General features: G+C 40.8%; 1 protein-coding gene across 1 annotated transcript; it reads right to left on the reverse strand.

The window, feature by feature from the left end:
- Window positions 1–401: 401 nt before the first annotated feature.
- On the reverse strand, window positions 402–20553 carry LOC307151658 (mucin-5B-like; the record flags this gene model as incomplete). The annotated part of the gene is made up of 28 exons (XM_079859775.1): window positions 402–576; window positions 1169–1281; window positions 10394–10707; window positions 10921–11052; window positions 11215–11371; window positions 11493–11732; window positions 11829–12008; window positions 12237–12347; window positions 12443–12581; window positions 12801–12952; window positions 13098–13201; window positions 13291–13331; window positions 13438–13684; window positions 13797–13926; window positions 14020–14114; window positions 14227–14394; window positions 15392–15526; window positions 15721–15790; window positions 15990–16097; window positions 16277–16415; window positions 16500–16617; window positions 16709–16834; window positions 17121–17334; window positions 17452–17531; window positions 17662–17749; window positions 18253–18364; window positions 18561–18825; window positions 20460–20553. The coding sequence occupies 28 exons, from the start codon at window positions 20551–20553 to the stop codon at window positions 402–404; spliced, it is 4047 nt and encodes a 1348-aa protein (XP_079715901.1).
- Between the last annotated feature and the right edge of the window lie 1203 nt (window positions 20554–21756).

Genomic DNA, 21756 nt, shown 5'->3' on the forward strand with positions numbered 1-21756 from the left:
GTGGTGTTTCTGTAGATGGTGTTTCAGTAGTAACAGCAGTAGTAATTCCAGGTGATGTAGGTGTTGGTGGAACAGCAGTTGTAGTAGCTGTTGATGGTGTTTCTGTTCCTGTGGGAGTTGGTGTTTCGATCAAAGGTGTTTGAGCAGTAACAGCAGTAGTAGAAATTTCAGGTGCTGTTGGTGTCGGTGGAACAGCAGTTGTTGTAGCTGTTGATGGCGTTTCTGTTCCTGTGGGAGGTGGTGTTTCTGTAGATGGTGTTTCAGTAGTAACAGCAGTAGTAATTCCAGGTGATGTAGGTGTTGGTGGAACAGCAGTAGTAGCTGTTGATGGTGTTTCTGTTCCTGTGGGAGTTGGTGTTTCGATCAATGGTGTTTGAGCAGTAACAGCAGTAGTAGAAATTTCAGGTGCTGTTGGTGTCGGTGGAACAGCAGTTGTTGTAGCTGTTGATGGCGTTTCTGTTACTGAGGGAGGTGGTGTTTCTGTAGATGGTGTTTGAGCAGTAACAGCAGTAGTAGAAATTTGTGGTGTTGACGGTGTCGGTGGAACAGCAGTTGTAGTAGCTGTTGATGGTGTTCCTGTGGGAGTTGGTGTTTCGATCAATGGTGTTTGAGCAGTAACAGCAGTAGTAGAAATTTCAGGTGCTGTTGGTGTCGGTGGAACAGCAGTTGTTGTAGCTGTTGATGGCGTTTCTGTTCCTGTGGGAGGTGGTGTTTCTGTAGATGGTGTTTCAGTAGTAACAGCAGTAGTAATTCCAGGTGATGTAGGTGTTGGTGGAACAGCAGTTGTAGTAGCTGTTGATGGTGTTTCTGTTCCTGTGGGAGTTGGTGTTTCGATCAATGGTGTTTGAGCAGTAACAGCAGTAGTAGAAATTTCAGGTGCTGTTGGTGTCGGTGGAACAGCAGTTGTTGTAGCTGTTGATGGCGTTTCTGTTCCTGTGGGAGGTGGTGTTTCTGTAGATGGTGTTTCAGTAGTAACAGCAGTAGTAATTCCAGGTGATGTAGGTGTTGGTGGAACAGCAGTAGTAGCTGTTGATGGTGTTTCTGTTCCTGTGGGAGTTGGTGTTTCGATCAATGGTGTTTGAGCAGTAACAGCAGTAGTAGAAATTTCAGGTGCTGTTGGTGTCGGTGGAACAGCAGTTGTTGTAGCTGTTGATGGCGTTTCTGTTACTGAGGGAGGTGGTGTTTCTGTAGATGGTGTTTGAGCAGTAACAGCAGTAGTAGAAATTTGTGGTGTTGACGGTGTCGGTGGAACAGCAGTTGTAGTAGCTGTTGATGGTGTTCCTGTGGGAGTTGGTGTTTCGATCAATGGTGTTTGAGCAGTAACAGCAGTAGTAGAAATTTCAGGTGCTGTTGGTGTCGGTGGAACAGCAGTTGTTGTAGCTGTTGATGGCGTTTCTGTTCCTGTGGGAGGTGGTGTTTCTGTAGATGGTGTTTCAGTAGTAACAGCAGTAGTAATTCCAGGTGATGTAGGTGTTGGTGGAACAGCAGTTGTAGTAGCTGTTGATGGTGTTTCTGTTCCTGTGGGAGTTGGTGTTTCGATCAATGGTGTTTGAGCAGTAACAGCAGTAGTAGAAATTTCAGGTGCTGTTGGTGTCGGTGGAACAGCAGTTGTTGTAGCTGTTGATGGCGTTTCTGTTCCTGTGGGAGGTGGTGTTTCTGTAGATGGTGTTTCAGTAGTAACAGCAGTAGTAATTCCAGGTGATGTAGGTGTTGGTGGAACAGCAGTTGTAGTAGCTGTTGATGGCGTTTCTGTTCCTGTGGGAGTTGGTGTTTCGATCAGTGGTGTTTGAGCAGTAACAGCAGTAGTAGAAATTTCAGGTGCTGTTGGTGTCGGTGGAAGAGCAGTTGTTGTAGCTGTTGATGGCGTTTCTGTTCCTGTGGGAGGTGGTGTTTCTGTAGATGGTGTTTCAGTAGTAACAGCAGTAGTAATTCCAGGTGATGTAGGTGTTGGTGGAACAGCAGTTGTAGTAGCTGTTGATGGCGTTTCTGTTCCTGTGGGAGTTGGTGTTTCGATCAATGGTGTTTGAGCAGTAACAGCAGTAGTAGAAATTTCAGGTGCTGTTGGTGTCGGTGGAACAGCAGTTGTTGTAGCTGTTGATGGCGTTTCTGTTCCTGTGGGAGGTGGTGTTTCTGTAGATGGTGTTTCAGTAGTAACAGCAGTAGTAATTCCAGGTGATGTAGGTGTTGGTGGAACAGCAGTTGTAGTAGCTGTTGATGGTGTTTCTGTTCCTGTGGGAGTTGGCGTTTCGATCAATGGTGTTTGAGCAGTAACAGCAGTAGTAGAAATTTCAGGTGCTGTTGGTGTCGGTGGAACAGCAGTTGTTGTAGCTGTTGATGGCGTTTCTGTTCCTGTGGGAGGTGGTGTTTCTGTAGATGGTGTTTCAATAGTAACAGCAGTAGTAATTCCAAGTGATGTAGGTGTTGGTGGAACAGCAGTTGTAGTAGCTGTTGATGGCGTTTCTGTTCCTGTGGGAGTTGGTGTTTCGATCAGTGGTGTTTGAGCAGTAACAGCAGTAGTAGAAATTTCAGGTGCTGTTGGTGTCGGTGGAACAGCAGTTGTTGTAGCTGTTGATGGCGTTTCTGTTCCTGTGGGAGGTGGTGTTTCTGTAGATGGTGTTTCAGTAGTAACAGCAGTAGTAATTCCAGGTGATGTAGGTGTTGGTGGAACAGCAGTTGTAGTAGCTGTTGATGGCGTTTCTGTTCCTGTGGGAGTTGGTGTTTCGATCAATGGTGTTTGAGCAGTAACAGCAGTAGTAGAAATTTCAGGTGCTGTTGGTGTCGGTGGAACAGCAGTTGTTGTAGCTGTTGATGGCGTTTCTGTTCCTGTGGGAGGTGGTGTTTCTGTAGATGGTGTTTCAGTAGTAACAGCAGTAGTAATTCCAGGTGATGTAGGTGTTGGTGGAACAGCAGTTGTAGTAGCTGTTGATGGCGTTTCTGTTCCTGTGGGAGTTGGTGTTTCGATCAATGGTGTTTGAGCAGTAACAGCAGTAGTAGAAATTTCAGGTGCTGTTGGTGTCGGTGGAACAGCAGTTGTTGTAGCTGTTGATGGCGTTTCTGTTCCTGTGGGAGGTGGTGTTTCTGTAGATGGTGTTTCAGTAGTAACAGCAGTAGTAATTCCAGGTGATGTAGGTGTTGGTGGAACAGCAGTTGTAGTAGCTGTTGATGGTGTTTCTGTTCCTGTGGGAGTTGGTGTTTCGATCAAAGGTGTTTGAGCAGTAACAGCAGTAGTAGAAATTTCAGGTGCTGTTGGTGTCGGTGGAACAGCAGTTGTTGTAGCTGTTGATGGCGTTTCTGTTCCTGTGGGAGGTGGTGTTTCTGTAGATGGTGTTTCAGTAGTAACAGCAGTAGTAATTCCAGGTGATGTAGGTGTTGGTGGAACAGCAGTAGTAGCTGTTGATGGTGTTTCTGTTCCTGTGGGAGTTGGTGTTTCGATCAATGGTGTTTGAGCAGTAACAGCAGTAGTAGAAATTTCAGGTGCTGTTGGTGTCGGTGGAACAGCAGTTGTTGTAGCTGTTGATGGCGTTTCTGTTACTGAGGGAGGTGGTGTTTCTGTAGATGGTGTTTGAGCAGTAACAGCAGTAGTAGAAATTTGTGGTGTTGACGGTGTCGGTGGAACAGCAGTTGTAGTAGCTGTTGATGGTGTTCCTGTGGGAGTTGGTGTTTCGATCAATGGTGTTTGAGCAGTAACAGCAGTAGTAGAAATTTCAGGTGCTGTTGGTGTCGGTGGAACAGCAGTTGTTGTAGCTGTTGATGGCGTTTCTGTTCCTGTGGGAGGTGGTGTTTCTGTAGATGGTGTTTCAGTAGTAACAGCAGTAGTAATTCCAGGTGATGTAGGTGTTGGTGGAACAGCAGTTGTAGTAGCTGTTGATGGTGTTTCTGTTCCTGTGGGAGTTGGTGTTTCGATCAATGGTGTTTGAGCAGTAACAGCAGTAGTAGAAATTTCAGGTGCTGTTGGTGTCGGTGGAACAGCAGTTGTTGTAGCTGTTGATGGCGTTTCTGTTCCTGTGGGAGGTGGTGTTTCTGTAGATGGTGTTTCAGTAGTAACAGCAGTAGTAATTCCAGGTGATGTAGGTGTTGGTGGAACAGCAGTTGTAGTAGCTGTTGATGGCGTTTCTGTTCCTGTGGGAGTTGGTGTTTCGATCAGTGGTGTTTGAGCAGTAACAGCAGTAGTAGAAATTTCAGGTGCTGTTGGTGTCGGTGGAAGAGCAGTTGTTGTAGCTGTTGATGGCGTTTCTGTTCCTGTGGGAGGTGGTGTTTCTGTAGATGGTGTTTCAGTAGTAACAGCAGTAGTAATTCCAGGTGATGTAGGTGTTGGTGGAACAGCAGTTGTAGTAGCTGTTGATGGCGTTTCTGTTCCTGTGGGAGTTGGTGTTTCGATCAATGGTGTTTGAGCAGTAACAGCAGTAGTAGAAATTTCAGGTGCTGTTGGTGTCGGTGGAACAGCAGTTGTTGTAGCTGTTGATGGCGTTTCTGTTCCTGTGGGAGGTGGTGTTTCTGTAGATGGTGTTTCAGTAGTAACAGCAGTAGTAATTCCAGGTGATGTAGGTGTTGGTGGAACAGCAGTTGTAGTAGCTGTTGATGGTGTTTCTGTTCCTGTGGGAGTTGGTGTTTCGATCAATGGTGTTTGAGCAGTAACAGCAGTAGTAGAAATTTCAGGTGCTGTTGGTGTCGGTGGAACAGCAGTTGTTGTAGCTGTTGATGGCGTTTCTGTTCCTGTGGGAGGTGGTGTTTCTGTAGATGGTGTTTCAATAGTAACAGCAGTAGTAATTCCAAGTGATGTAGGTGTTGGTGGAACAGCAGTTGTAGTAGCTGTTGATGGCGTTTCTGTTCCTGTGGGAGTTGGTGTTTCGATCAGTGGTGTTTGAGCAGTAACAGCAGTAGTAGAAATTTCAGGTGCTGTTGGTGTCGGTGGAACAGCAGTTGTTGTAGCTGTTGATGGCGTTTCTGTTCCTGTGGGAGGTGGTGTTTCTGTAGATGGTGTTTCAGTAGTAACAGCAGTAGTAATTCCAGGTGATGTAGGTGTTGGTGGAACAGCAGTTGTAGTAGCTGTTGATGGCGTTTCTGTTCCTGTGGGAGTTGGTGTTTCGATCAATGGTGTTTGAGCAGTAACAGCAGTAGTAGAAATTTCAGGTGCTGTTGGTGTCGGTGGAACAGCAGTTGTTGTAGCTGTTGATGGCGTTTCTGTTCCTGTGGGAGGTGGTGTTTCTGTAGATGGTGTTTCAGTAGTAACAGCAGTAGTAATTCCAGGTGATGTAGGTGTTGGTGGAACAGCAGTTGTAGTAGCTGTTGATGGTGTTTCTGTTCCTGTGGGAGTTGGTGTTTCGATCAAAGGTGTTTGAGCAGTAACAGCAGTAGTAGAAATTTCAGGTGCTGTTGGTGTCGGTGGAACAGCAGTTGTTGTAGCTGTTGATGGCGTTTCTGTTCCTGTGGGAGGTGGTTTTTCTGTAGATGGTGTTTCAGTAGTAACAGCAGTAGTAATTCCAGGTGATGTAGGTGTTGGTGGAACAGCAGTAGTAGCTGTTGATGGTGTTTCTGTTCCTGTGGGAGTTGGTGTTTCGATCAATGGTGTTTGAGCAGTAACAGCAGTAGTAGAAATTTCAGGTGCTGTTGGTGTCGGTGGAACAGCAGTTGTTGTAGCTGTTGATGGCGTTTCTGTTACTGAGGGAGGTGGTGTTTCTGTAGATGGTGTTTGAGCAGTAACAGCAGTAGTAGAAATTTGTGGTGTTGACGGTGTCGGTGGAACAGCAGTTGTAGTAGCTGTTGATGGTGTTCCTGTGGGAGTTGGTGTTTCGATCAATGGTGTTTGAGCAGTAACAGCAGTAGTAGAAATTTCAGGTGCTGTTGGTGTCGGTGGAACAGCAGTTGTTGTAGCTGTTGATGGCGTTTCTGTTCCTGTGGGAGGTGGTGTTTCTGTAGATGGTGTTTCAGTAGTAACAGCAGTAGTAATTCCAGGTGATGTAGGTGTTGGTGGAACAGCAGTTGTAGTAGCTGTTGATGGTGTTTCTGTTCCTGTGGGAGTTGGTGTTTCGATCAATGGTGTTTGAGCAGTAACAGCAGTAGTAGAAATTTCAGGTGCTGTTGGTGTCGGTGGAACAGCAGTTGTTGTAGCTGTTGATGGCGTTTCTGTTCCTGTGGGAGGTGGTGTTTCTGTAGATGGTGTTTCAATAGTAACAGCAGTAGTAATTCCAGGTGATGTAGGTGTTGGTGGAACAGCAGTTGTAGTAGCTGTTGATGGCGTTTCTGTTCCTGTGGGAGTTGGTGTTTCGATCAGTGGTGTTTGAGCAGTAACAGCAGTAGTAGAAATTTCAGGTGCTGTTGGTGTCGGTGGAACAGCAGTTGTTGTAGCTGTTGATGGCGTTTCTGTTCCTGTGGGAGGTGGTGTTTCTGTAGATGGTGTTTCAGTAGTAACAGCAGTAGTAATTCCAGGTGATGTAGGTGTTGGTGGAACAGCAGTTGTAGTAGCTGTTGATGGTGTTTCTGTTCCTGTGGGAGTTGGTGTTTCGATCAATGGTGTTTGAGCAGTAACAGCAGTAGTAGAAATTTCAGGTGCTGTTGGTGTCGGTGGAACAGCAGTTGTTGTAGCTGTTGATGGCGTTTCTGTTCCTGTGGGAGGTGGTGTTTCTGTAGATGGTGTTTCAGTAGTAACAGCAGTAGTAATTCCAGGTGATGTAGGTGTTGGTGGAACAGCAGTTGTAGTAGCTGTTGATGGCGTTTCTGTTCCTGTGGGAGTTGGTGTTTCGATCAATGGTGTTTGAGCAGTAACAGCAGTAGTAGAAATTTCAGGTGCTGTTGGTGTCGGTGGAACAGCAGTTGTTGTAGCTGTTGATGGCGTTTCTGTTCCTGTGGGAGGTGGTGTTTCTGTAGATGGTGTTTCAGTAGTAACAGCAGTAGTAATTCCAGGTGATGTAGGTGTTGGTGTAACAGCAGTTGTAGTAGCTGTTGATGGCGTTTCTGTTCCTGTGGGAGTTGGTGTTTCGATCAATGGTGTTTGAGCAGTAACAGCAGTAGTAGAAATTTCAGGTGCTGTTGGTGTCGGTGGAACAGCAGTTGTTGTAGCTGTTGATGGCGTTTCTGTTCCTGTGGGAGGTGGTGTTTCTGTAGATGGTGTTTCAATAGTAACAGCAGTAGTAATTCCAGGTGATGTAGGTGTTGGTGGAACAGCAGTTGTAGTAGCTGTTGATGGTGTTTCTGTTCCTGTGGGAGTTGGTGTTTCGATCAATGGTGTTTGAGCAGTAACAGCAGTAGTAGAAGTTTCAGGTGCTGTTGGTGTCGGTGGAACAGCAGTTGTTGTAGCTGTTGATGGCGTTTCTGTTCCTGTGGGAGGTGGTGTTTCTGTAGATGGTGTTTCAGTAGTAACAGCAGTAGTAATTCCAGGTGATGTAGCTGTTGGTGGAACAGCAGTTGTAGTAGCTGTTGATGGCGTTTCTGTTCCTGTGGGAGTTGGTGTTTCGATCAGTGGTGTTTGAGCAGTAACAGCAGTAGTAGAAATTTCAGGTGCTGTTGGTGTCGGTGGAACAGCAGTTGTTGTAGCTGTTGATGGCGTTTCTGTTCCTGTGGGAGGTGGTGTTTCTGTAGATGGTGTTTCAGTAGTAACAGCAGTAGTAATTCCAGGTGATGTAGGTGTTGGTGGAACAGCAGTTGTAGTAGCTGTTGATGGCGTTTCTGTTCCTGTGGGAGTTGGTGTTTCGATCAATGGTGTTTGAGCAGTAACAGCAGTAGTAGAAATTTCAGGTGCTGTTGGTGTCGGTGGAACAGCAGTTGTTGTAGCTGTTGATGGCGTTTCTGTTCCTGTGGGAGGTGGTGTTTCTGTAGATGGTGTTTCAGTAGTAACAGCAGTAGTAATTCCAGGTGATGTAGGTGTTGGTGGAACAGCAGTTGTAGTAGCTGTTGATGGCGTTTCTGTTCCTGTGGGAGTTGGTGTTTCGATCAGTGGTGTTTGAGCAGTAACAGCAGTAGTAGAAATTTCAGGTGCTGTTGGTGTCGGTGGAACAGCAGTTGTTGTAGCTGTTGATGGCGTTTCTGTTCCTGTGGGAGGTGGTGTTTCTGTAGATGGTGTTTCAATAGTAACAGCAGTAGTAATTCCAGGTGATGTAGGTGTTGGTGGAACAGCAGTTGTTGTAGCTGTTGATGGTGTTTCTGTTCCTGTGGGAGGTGGTGTTTCTGTAGATGGTGTTTCAATAGTAACAGCAGTAGTAATTCCAGGTGATGTAGGTGTTGGTGGAACAGCAGTTGTAGTAGCTGTTGATGGCGTTTCTGTTCCTGTGGGAGTTGGTGTTTCGATCAGTGGTGTTTGAGCAGTAACAGCAGTAGTAGAAATTTCAGGTGCTGTTGGTGTCGGTGGAACAGCAGTTGTTGTAGCTGTTGATGGCGTTTCTGTTCCTGTGGGAGGTGGTGTTTCTGTAGATGGTGTTTCAATAGTAACAGCAGTAGTAATTCCAGGTGATGTAGGTGTTGGTGGAACAGCAGTTGTTGTAGCTGTTGATGGCGTTTCTGTTCCTGTGGGAGGTGGTGTTTCTGTAGATGGTGTTTCAATAGTAACAGCAGTAGTAATTCCAGGTGATGTAGGTGTTGGTGGAACAGCAGTTGTAGTAGCTGTTGATGGCGTTTCTGTTCCTGTGGGAGGTGGTGTTTCTGTAGATGGTGTTTCAATAGTAACAGCAGTAGTAATTCCAGGTGATGTAGGTGTTGGTGGAACAGCAGTTGTAGTAGCTGTTGATGGCGTTTCTGTTCCTGTGGGAGTTGGTGTTTCGATCAGTGGTGTTTGAGCAGTAACAGCAGTAGTAGAAATTTCAGGTGCTGTTGGTGTCGGTGGAACAGCAGTTGTTGTAGCTGTTGATGGCGTTTCTGTTCCTGTGGGAGGTGGTGTTTCTGTAGATGGTGTTTCAATAGTAACAGCAGTAGTAATTCCAGGTGATGTAGGTGTTGGTGGAACAGCAGTTGTTGTAGCTGTTGATGGTGTTTCTGTTCCTGTGGGAGTTGGTGTTTCGATCAATGGTGTTTGAGCAGTAACAGCAGTAGTAGAAATTTCAGGTGCTGTTGGTGTCGGTGGAACAGCAGTTGTTGTAGCTGTTGATGGCGTTTCTGTTCCTGTGGGAGGTGGTGTTTCTGTAGATGGTGTTTCAATAGTAACAGCAGTAGTAATTCCAGGTGATGTAGGTGTTGGTGGAACAGCAGTTGTAGTAGCTGTTGATGGCGTTTCTGTTCCTGTGGGAGTTGGTGTTTCGATCAATGGTGTTTGAGCAGTAACAGCAGTAGTAGAAATTTCAGGTGCTGTTGGTGTCGGTGGAACAGCAGTTGTTGTAGCTGTTGATGGCGTTTCTGTTCCTGTGGGAGGTGGTGTTTCTGTAGATGGTGTTTCAGTAGTAACAGCAGTAGTAATTCCAGGTGATGTAGGTGTTGGTGGAACAGCAGTTGTAGTAGCTGTTGATGGCGTTTCTGTTCCTGTGGGAGTTGGTGTTTCGATCAATGGTGTTTGAGCAGTAACAGCAGTAGTAGAAATTTCAGGTGCTGTTGGTGTCGGTGGAACAGCAGTTGTTGTTGCTGTTGATGGCGTTTCTGTTCCTGTGGGAGGTGGTGTTTCTGTAGATGGTGTTTCAGTAGTAACAGCAGTAGTAATTCCAGGTGATGTAGGTGTTGGTGGAACAGCAGTTGTAGTAGCTGTTGATGGTGTTCCTGTGGGAGTTGGTGTTTCGATCAATGGTGTTTGAGCAGTAACAGCAGTAGTAGAAATTTCAGGTGCTGTTGGTGTCGGTGGAACAGCAGTTGTTGTAGCTGTTGATGGCGTTTCTGTTCCTGTGGGAGGTGGTGTTTCTGTAGATGGTGTTTCAGTAGTAACAGCAGTAGTAATTCCAGGTGATGTAGGTGTTGGTGGAACAGCAGTTGTTGTAGCTGTTGATGGCGTTTCTGTTCCTGTGGGAGGTGGTGTTTCTGTAGATGGTGTTTCAGTAGTAACAGCAATAGTAATTCCAGGTGATGTAGGTGTTGGTGGAACAGCAGTTGTAGTAGCTGTTGATGGCGTTTCTGTTCCTGTGGGAGTTGGTGTTTCGATCAATGGTGTTTGAGCAGTAACAGCAGTAGTAGAAATTTCAGGTGCTGTTGGTGTCGGTGGAACAGCTGTTGTTGTAGCTGTTGATGGCGTTTCTGTTCCTGTGGGAGGTGGTGTTTCTGTAGATGGTGTTTCAGTAGTAACAGCAGTAGTAATTCCAGGTGCTGTTGGTGTCGGTGGAACAGCAGTTGTTGTAGCTGTTGATGGCGTTTCTGTTCCTGTGGGAGGTGGAGATTCTATAGGGGGGGTTTCAGTAGTAACAACAGTTGTAATTCCAGGTGATGTAGGTGTCAGTGGAACAGCAGTTGTTGTAGCTGTTGATGGTGTTTTTGGTGTTGTTAGTGTTACTGTAGTAGGTGTTGAAGTGAAAGTCTTGGTGGTTGGTATTGTAATTGTTGTTTTAGTAGTCTGTGGTGGAGTTGTGAAAGTGAATGGTGTAGTTGTTGTCATGCAATTTGTAATAGTTCTTATTATCGTGCCATTAGATCCACATATAGCAGTGAAACATGTTCCATTCCCATCTGTGGTATCGTACACCACTTCTCCAGTAGTATATATCTTCCCATCATAGGTACACAGAGAAACACATTCTGCCTCTGTAACACATTTCCTGGTGTCCTCCCGCAAAAATGGTCTGTCTGAAGGGCATTGAGGAAAACACCCTAGGAGTATAATAAAAGGCCAAATGGAATAAACAAGATACACACATTTCTTTCGACTCAATGTTTCTTGATTCTAGAAACAAATAATTAATATTAATGAAAATTTACTAATTCACTCACAATTTTGCAGTTTGGGCTACAATTGCCCTAAGTTTTATTTTATTCAATTCTGTACAAAAGCATGTTTTCAAAGTTTTAAAGAATAATCCATACCCTCCAGGAGAGGAATTTGATTAGAGCAGGTTCCTGATGGGTTTCTGCAAGTTTTCATGCAGGTCGATCCACAAGTTTTGTAGTGCCACTGGCATTCACCTGGAGGGTTGTTGTAGTACTCACAGAATAAAGCTGCAAGAACAACCAATTCAGTCAGCAGTATGACAATGTTTATAGGAGATCAAACAATAGAAGGTAATGAGTCTGGATAGGCCTAGGCAAAATCTGAGGTTGCACATTTTGTGTGGAATTCTGAATGCAATAAACACAATTTCTAATAGTATTGGGACTTACGGCAAATGCTTGGGCTCCGCCATGCTACACAAGCTCCTTTTTTACGGCATTCAGCAGCATAAGCTGCCACTGCAGTACAGAAACAATCACAGTCACCTCCGCTGTCACATCCACATGTGTCCCTTACACAGGCATCATAGTATGGGCCAGAGTCCACCTAGAGACAGGAAAGTCAGTAGAACCTTTTTCAGGCGTGGAACCAACAAAGGCTGGCCTTTTAAACAAAATCCAGAAGATCAACAACTTTCTGAATTCACAAAGTTTATAATTGTACATACACGTGAATGGCAGTCTGTAAAGACAGGACTTGTGATGATGCTGCATTGTTTGATAGCCCAGGCACTCCGATGTGGATTTTTTTCACATGGGTTCATCAAGTTACTCATTTCTGGGCAGCTGGGATTCACCTTCCAACTATTCCCAAATGCCACTGCATCAGTGACCTCTTCTCCATCAAGCTTTACAAAGTCATTGTTCGCATTACCATCAAAGTTTCCACACAGTCCACACACCTTGCCCTGTTATAAAGATTGTATGTTAAGGTAAGAGAATGAACAGGAAAGTGTAAAAGATGATTGTGTGTTTTGTGAATTGTGTGTAGGGGTAATGCTTACCTTAAATTTAGGATGGAGTTGGAGCATCAGACTCGTTTTATTGTCCCAGATTAAGTTCAAAAGATCTTTGACCTCTATGACATTGTATATCCCAGCAGTATGGATTTGATATTGGTATTCAGTGCCATTGCTTTCAACAACTTTAATCCCATTCTCCTCGGATAAAATCATCTTGTATCTCTGCAGGATTTAAGAAGACAGTGGAATAAAGTTGTCCATTAACAGCATAAATAACTGGATATAACTCTCTCAAAGAACAAAAATGAAACTTAGATTTTGAATGTAATTTTTTTTCTACATGTCCATTCTCTATAATATATACAACAATGGCATAAATTGTATCACTATATTTGACATTTTAAAATATTATTATACTCAAGCTGATTTTGAGCTATGAAATAACCTCACCCCAAAAAAGAGATTGATGGACTTGGAGCAAATGGTGCTGCTGCCGCCACAGGGAATGTTCTCTGTGACCAGGCGTAAAGAATATGGACTCTGGTCTGTATTGCAGTAATCCTAGAGGGGTTGCACAAATGAATTGTGTGTCAGGTCAGAATTGGACTTTTTTTCTTCTTAAATTAGACAAGAACCCAAATTGATGAAAAACATACATGGGCTAAGATGTGTTCACAGTCTCCGTGGAAAGAATATTTCCTGCCATCAAAAGTCATGAAATGACCATCGCCAAAGATGGTACAGGTGCCGTAACACTCTTTAGCTGTACAATCCCACATCCCGTTTATGCATGTGCTGAAATATAGACAGCAATTCACAGATTAACCCTTTAATGCATGTCGTTACCAGCTTTTTTCTTTCTTACCTCCCATTTTGGGTGACAATTTAAAGTAGTAGTAAAGTACATTACAAGTTTTGAAAATTGCTTTTTGTTTTGGGCAGAGAAAAATTAGCACGCACATGGTGATGGTATAGCTGTAATATTCTCCCCTACTTTTATCAATGCCGACTCACCAGGTGTTACAGTCCTCTTGAACTTGCTCTCCAGGTGGATAGGTGAGTCCATTATGGACACAGGTACAGTTTTTCCTCTCCACACACCCACCTTTGCCATCAGCTAGCAGGTCATCTGGACACATACACCCTGATACACACCCTGTGCTCACCTATAGGCAAAACAAATCAAGAAGGTCCAGCAGTGTTAACCCTCCTTTTTTCATAGCTCTGCTTTTACAAATCCGTTTGTGGCAACCAAAAACAACATGTAAACTTTTTAGAAATGTCAGTTATGCTGTCCCAATCAAAACTCACGCAATTGTTTAGGTCTTGGTTTTGACATGTCCTTTGACATTCTGTTCCTTTTTTTCCAGGTTCATAATTTGAGCATTTGAAGAAGACCATCGGAGCCACACAGTCTACAAACACAACAGGCACATAGATGGGAAACTTCATCATACCAGTGATAACTTGACTAGTGGAATTGCAGAATTAAGTTGCAACTTACCTTCTGGACTGGAGCAATGCAATTTGCCAAGGTTACAGGTGCTGTAATATGACAAAATTGTACAAATCAGTAATTACTAATGGTCATCAAGAGTTATCATTGGTATTCTGTCAACAATGCATTGGGTATGAAATGAGGAACTCATACCATGCTTCACCATCTATGTAGGATATTCCTGATTGCTCTATGACCTTGTCACCTTTGTAACAAGGACACTGGTCAGCAGGTACACAGCTGCCTTCTTCATTAAGGTATGTTCCCGCAGAACAGACACAGCCGTCTACAGGTGTGAAGGACCCTTGGCAGGTGTTATCTTGTCCACTGAGAGAACGGCACGTGCTTCCACAGCTGGTCACTCCGTAAGAGTACTTCATGTTTTCTGAACACTCGGATACTTAGAACAGATAAACACATTTTTATTATGATTCATTGTTTAATTTCCAAATCAACAGAATATGATTCAAATACATGAATTATATAGAACTGTACAAACGAAATGTTCTCACCACAGGGTTCTGAATCCATCCAGCCCTGGAGAATGACTCCTTTGGCAGCACATGCGTGGGCATAAGTGGACACGGCCGCACACATACACTTCCTAATATCTGAACATTTGCATGTGTCATAGACGCACCACTGCAAAGGATGAAACCCACATGCAATTATATGTCATTCATACATATACAGTTAGTTTTAAAAGAGAAAAGTGTTCTGTGCAAAAATACTCACTTGGTAGTAAATCTCGGGACATATTTCTGAATGACATTGGGAGAAGGTGCCATTTGGGTTTGTGAGACGGGAACACCAGTCTTTAGCAAGTTTCTCTGAAGGGAAAGAATAAAGACTTGACATAGTTCTGTAATGTTTGCAACATAAATTATTGCATATATTTATTTTTTTAATGTTATTTCTTAATGTTTGTAATACTGTGTATACCTGTGTCCACACTCAGACTACATGGGTTGTCAAAAGTGTTTTCAAGATCTGGACAGCTATATGGGTTTTTCTTCCAAAAGTTGACAAAAGTTATTGGTGTGCCCTCTATGATGCCTGATTCTGTTTTAAAGTCGTCTGTTTGGACATCATTATAGTTTCCACAGAGACCTGAAATAAGCAATGTGTAGAATGAAAAGTAGTGAACGATTTATACAATGTCTGTAATTCATTCACTATACTGATAGATTTTTAAAAGGAGGAGTCATAAACATTATTTTGTATTATACTACGGGGCTGTTGAATGCTTGAATCTGATTGGTTGATGAACATTCTAAGGCGTGCAATTATTTTAAGGGAAAAGCACGGCTAAAGTAGTTCCAGGTAGTTTCATTACAGTTCCATATCACTACGACAAATAATTTCAGTTATTTCAAAGGTCTTTACAGATTACAACAACAGTAAAACCAAAACCCACAACAACACTGACAAAGCAAATGAATATAGTAAACAATAGGATAAAACCGACAAATTATTTCCATGTTTTTTTGCCACAGAATTAGGTTTTATGTACGGACAACAACAAAAACGTAGAGTTTCGCTATTAATAGAGACGCTGCAGCCGAACACTGTTGAGAGATGCAGAGACTGAGGTAATTCACACACGCTTGATAACTCTCTCTCTCTCTCTCTTCCTAATAACTGCATTAGTCTGTTATCAGTGGCTCAATTCTCCGTTTCTATCCTATGACGTTTTGTACTTGGTAATGGAGGCTTCGGATTAGATGTGTAAGAAATTAGTCCTACACACAAGAGCGTTTTAAAAGAGAAAAACCTGAAAAATGTCTTGAAATACATCATCTGACCAATGTTTTGAGGTGTGGTAATGTAGTATAGTTTTACAACTTACATTTTTTTAAGTTGTAAATTTTTAAGTGGAAAAATTTACTCCGGGTTGTTGAATTATTGTCTTTGCGTCGTTGCTGCAATACCACCTCGGGTGTGCGTTATTTTTCTAATAATTCAACGGCCCGTCAATTATTACTTACTTAATATGTTAAACTATTGGTCAGTTTATAATATTTTGGTTTTATAAATGACAGTTTTCACTTCTTTTCTACCTTCTGTAACTAAAATGGATTCTAATCACATTTTTTTCCCAACTTACCACTCATTTTCCCTTTCTCTTCAGTGCTGGCTACAATATACAACTGCATGACTGGAGCCAACTGGATCTCTAGACGAAGACTCTTCATATCAGCAATAATGAAGGAGGAAGAAGGCTGGAAGATGCTCACAGGACCTGGGACAACAAAATAGGTGGTTTGGATACAAAACCACTAATCAACAATGACTATTGTTAATGCTAATATATTTACAGTATATTTACATTTGAAAAATAGAGCTTTGGGTTTTTCAGAGAAATGCATTTAATTATATATGAATTTTATTTTTAACATGCTTATAATAGAATGTTCCCCATTTTGGACAACCCACCTTCGGTAGCAGGAAGCTTAAATGGGCTGTTTGCATTTAGTGTGACATCTCCACTGGAGGAAAAACTAATCTGTTTTACACATAAAACAACAAAAAAGAAAACAAAATTATGTTTTGTAATTCCATCTTGGAGGATTTTGCAGAAGTATGAGGTATGTTCTGTTCACGATGATGAAAGTAAGTGTGCTATTCTAGTGCTGTTCTCCCAGAAAAAGTATTTTGGTTGTTTTAGAATATGAAATTATGAAAACATGCAACCTTGTACTTACAGTGGTCCCCGAGATGACAAGGGTCACTGAATTTAGACATGTGTCTGTTCGGGCCGGATCACACTTTGCCAGATTTCCCACGACAGCAATATCACTGTCATTAGAGTGCTGGAATAAAAAAAGGACTGTATGAACCTCCAAATTATATATAATGATTCAATATAAATGATAATGCACCCGCTTTCCTGATTTTTAAATAAACCATGTGAATAAAAGTACAAGTGAAGACTTTCATTGATCTCGCCCTGACAGAAAATATCTGTGGATCATCTGATATCCTGACAGACCTTAGTGAGGATGTAGTCACAGTTCCCGCTGAAGGTGAAGCTCTTTCCATCATAAGTGGTGACGTGAGACCCTCCCACAACAGAGCAGATTCCGGGACATTCCAGGTATGTACAGGTCCAGTGTCCCGCGGCACACACACTGACACAGAATGCTTCAGTGTTAGCATGGGGAAATGTATAAATTAATTTAAATGTGACTAAAATATTTCAATTCAAATGTTACCATTTTTTACAAGCTTGTTTGTAAGAGTCTCCTGACTGATATACTGTGCCATCGTGAACACATGGGCACTGGTTCACAGGAACACAGCCACTCTGACCAATGTCGTCTTCCACGGTGCCTTTACATAAAGAAGGCATGATACCATTTATTTTGGGAAAGAAAAAAAAAACAGTGTTGCAAGCACATCTCTTGATATTGTGTGAAATTACCTTCAGGGCAGAAACAGCCGTCCACACAGTGTTCTTTACACATTAGACCTGCGTTTGGATCTTTGCAGGTGTTCTTGCACGGACTTCCACACTCCATGTATTGCATGTTTAGAGGACATGACTTTGCTGCTCCACAGAATAAGACAGTTGATATATCAAATACACCATACAGTATCAGGACTGTATGCTGGACACATAAATTTAGTCAAATGTATTCAAACTAGTAGTGTATGTATACTGGGTTTTATATCACAGCATATAACTATTATTTATTTATTTTTAATCATACCCATAAATTCTGAAAATTCTAATATCCAGTTAAATCCCGAGCTGTAAATGGAGTGTTGGTAATGGCATTTTATTCCCACTGATTTTTTTAATTTTCTATTCATCTTTCAGAAATGCTACTCACGACAGAGCTGCTCTGTCCTCCATGTTCCTGGTTTTCCTCCAGCATGTGTGCACTGTCGTGAAATCTCCGTGAGTGTGTTGCAGAGACAGTCGTAATTGCCGTAACATCGACACAGGTCGTTCACACAGGCTTCTTCAAATGAACCCATGTCCATCACATTGTAACAGTCGCTAAACCCTGGACTGCTGAGATACTGCTGGCAAACACTTGCCTGCTAAAAAGAAAAATGATTGAATGCAATGTTTCAGATGGCAAATGAGGTAAAACAAATGTACTTATGTCAGCCCAAAATCTGGTAAAATGATTGTAAAACTCCTGATTTGTCTCACACCTGGTCGCACTGATCCCTGGGTGGAAGTGGAACTTCCTTGCAGGATTCAGTTGGTGTGGACACCTTCCATGTGGCCGGACCTGAGAGGGATTTAGCTGGTTAATGTCATACTATTACTATGTATATGCAGCGATCAGGTTTGTCTGGCATTCAAAATAATCTGTAAAGCAAATGTTTTTCTTGGTCATATGATCAAAACATCATGTTTACCGTTTTCAGAAATATCGTCAGTCTTGTTGCCGTTGTAGTTTCCACAGAGTCCACAGGTCTGACCTTGGTACTTCTCTGCAAGTTCAATCTAGACAACATATTATAAGATAATGTCAGTGATACGAATACAGTTTATTTTCTCAAAAATTGTCTGTCATGCTGTTTGTTTATAGCAGTACAAACACACTTATTAAAATCAATATTGAGCTGTCAGATACATGTTGGTTCACTGTGGCTTACTTAGACGATTAATATTTGCTTTATGATTTGTCGAACTGATATCCTGTTTGATGTTTAATTTTCCTAGTCTTACTTATTGTGTGCAAACAAATTTAATGGCGTTAAAGGGTGTGTGTGATTTCATTATAGGGTTATGGAATCAGCTTGACTCATTCTGAAGAAGAACCTGCACGGAACCAAAACTTTGCCAGGTTTGCTTTGTTTTTCTTTACTGCTATCAACAGATTTCATCAAATCAGTTTTACAGTTTTCATTTGAACACATATTTGGCTCATTATCTCACATATTCATCACACATTCTGTATTACAGTAAAGGTATTTACTCAGCAAGATAATAATGTTAAATCATACCAATATAGAGTTGTCCTCTTCCCAAAAGACAGTCAATCCATATTTGGAGATTTTAATACTTGTTTGACTTCCCTCGATTTTAAGTCCATTCTGATTGATTGGAACAGACACGCTGCAAGAAAAAGTGTAAGAAGCTTCAGTTAAACATATTTGTATAAGTAATTGTAGAAGATTTTATGTGCTGTCTGGACACTATTCTTCACCATTTTTAATCAGCATATTCAGAGTTGTCTCTTAATGAATATGAGTTTATGAAAGCTGCACATTGCAGTAGTTACTCATGTAAAAACAAGTAAATATCAACTCACGCTTGATCATCCATAGTTATGTCACCATTAGTGATTTTGATGACCGTCCCTTCCAGCTTTATTGTGACTGTGCTAAAAGTGATTGAGTCGTTCACAATCTCTCTTTGCATTTGGATGTTAAAGTCAGAAGTTGTGCTGTCACACATCACCGCCAGAACGTAGTTGCACGTGTCTGGCACTTGAAAGAAATGACCATCAAATGTCTTGAAGTGGAAATTTCCCCATGTGCTGCAGATCGTGGACTGATGATCAGGATTCGGTTCAGCTGAATCAAGAGGGAAAGTTTATAAATGTAAAACTCTTTGGTAAATACTTTCAGTGAGCAAAAATACAGAATTTACTTTCCTAAAGTATAAAAACTGTACAAACTGATGCTGTACATGCTTTAAATTATGTTTTTAAATACCTTTTGTTACCATCACAGTCGTCATAGTGGTGAACACTAAATATAAAAGACAAAAACGAAAACTGTCATATTTGATTGAAATTTATTAAAACATTTTCCTTCTCATTCAAAGTTTTGCAAATGCCTTTATTTTACTTTATTTTACAGTGTCATTGTTTCATATGTTACATGTAGTCACTATAGTAATAACTATAAATTATGCATAATTACATTCAACTAACCCTAAACCTAACCTCAATAGTAAGTACATGTAGTTAATTAATATTACTCAGCATGTATAATTATATAATTAAAGTGTAACAAAGACACCTTAAAATAAAGTGTATCCCTTTATTTTAAGGTGTCTTTGTTACAGTGTAAATAACACATTTATGTACTGACTGATAATAATTAACTACATGCACTTACTATAGGGTTAGGATTAGGGTTATATGCATGTAATTATGCATAATTTATAGTTATTACTAAGGTTTAACAAGGACACTGTAAAATAATATGTAACTAAAACATGTCTTTAGTGTATACATATTTCTGAACATGTTGTTATTGAACAATGTCCTGAATAATGTGTGTTTACAGTTTAAGTGGTATATGCATCATAATTATTATTTTATTCACAATTAGATACAAAATTAGAAATGACTGTGAATTACATGTTTAAAAGATTCCATAACTAGTGTTACAATTGTCTTTGCAACCATGGTAAAAACTTGTAAGGTTATGATTTATTATCATTCGTATTAAATTAAGTTTTTTATGTAAAATTGACATTTTTTGTAATTCTGAGAAAAATACGGTAACACTTTAGGGTCCAATTTCTCTCTGTTAAATAGTTCCTTATTAGTATGCATATTAGCAGGATATCGGCTGTTTATTAGTGCTTATAAAGCACATATTAATGCCTTATTCTACATCGAACATTCCTACCCAATACCTAAACTTAACATCCACCTTACTAACTATTAATAAGCAGTAATTAGGAGTTTATTGAGACAAAAGTCATAGTTAGTTAGTGAGAATTGGATTCTAATCTAAAGTGTGACCAAAAATACATTTTGTATGTTGTATTTTATTACTGCACACTTTTATACCTCAAAAAAAAAAAAAAATTCCCAGAGAGAGAGAACAGTTTTTTCATCAATGATACATTTAAACCTAAATACTTTGATACATAATTCTTGAATATATTTGTATTGACTTCAAAGTTTTAAGGTATACTTGTTGTGGAATGTGACGTCTATTAATGTATTTGTGACATTACAAATCAATGCAATCAATATGTCTTGTATAATACATACATGTAAACACAATTAAAGATTTACCTGGTGTTGTTGTTGGCGACCAGGTAAAGTCCATAGGATTTTCCATAATGTCCCCATAATCTCCCACAAAGTCTTTAAACATAGATGTTGATATTTGAATGATATTTTGGATGTTCATTTTAAGAATTTTGAGCTTTTCTTACATTTTATTTTTGTTCTTTTTCTGCTTACCTGCTTGTACGGACTGCAGCCCGACCAATAGCAAGACCCATCTCAGCATCCACATCTGAGACATCCTCACAGTCCCCATGGAGACAAGATCCATCCTCAAGAGCTAATGTGAGATGTCTGTCAGCACTTGTTCTTTTATAATGGCTATTAGTTTGCTTTGGAGGAATGTAGTTTGTGATCAGAGGGTGGACCCATAGCTTGAATTTGGCCTTGGGCTTGGTAGATACTTGAAACAAATAAATATTTAATGTCTTCTTTTGGTGTTTGAGACTAAACAAACTGTATCTGAATGATGAGAACCAAATTCAGTCACACAATGATTCATTTATCGCTTGTTTGAATTGGGCTGTACAAGGATGTGACTCTTGACTCATCCACACTATGAAATATAAATCACTTAGCTATTTAATTGTCTAAGTAAAATTTGCCAGTGCACAGAAAATGTTTTCATTATTATTTGTCAAATTTGGTGTTTCTGCTGTTCTAATAATGGAATAGCGGTAACACTTTCATTTGTTAACCTGAATTAACAATGAAAAATACTTCTGAATCATTTATTAATCTTAATGTTAACTTCAACATTATTAATACATTCAAATCAAAAGTTGTCTCTTAATATTATTTAATGTAACTGAACTAACATGAGCTAATGATAAGCAGTGTTATTTTATTAACTAATGTTAACAAAAATCAATAAACACTGTAACATAATTATTGCTCATTGTTAATGTTAGTTAATTATTGTAAATTGTTACCAGAATAGCTATCAGAATTAAATGCCAATGAGTCATATTCAATAAGAAATATCTATATTCTGCATTTATTTAAAGAAATAATGAGAACAAATGTATAGCTGCAAGAAATAAGTATAGGGCCAAGCACACCAAAGCCAGAAATGACAAACATTTTATTGAGTATAGCATCCCTAATAATGATTTTAGGCAAGTGGGATTAAAAGCCACAAGTACAATTACTTATAACATCATATAATTGTTATTATTACACAGCTCTGTGGAATACTTGATTCTGATTGGTCAATCGCGCCATTTTGCGACGATTGTTTTGTACACGGTAATGGATTATAAGACAACAAACAGGTACAATTTTAAAACAGCTTCATCTCAAATCAATATCTCTTATCGCCATAATTATTTATGTACATGATCCCTTACATAACATTTGACCAATTAGTTGCGTTGGCATCAAATTAATATAGCCATCAAGGCATTGCTACAGTAACACATCAAAACCTTCAAATTCATTCACTCGGCATGACTCTGAAGAAACTAAGGAGCCC

The sequence above is a fragment of the Squalius cephalus genome, assembly GCF_949319135.1.
Source record: "Squalius cephalus genome assembly, chromosome: 23".
Taxonomy (NCBI): Eukaryota; Metazoa; Chordata; class Actinopteri; order Cypriniformes; family Leuciscidae; genus Squalius; species Squalius cephalus.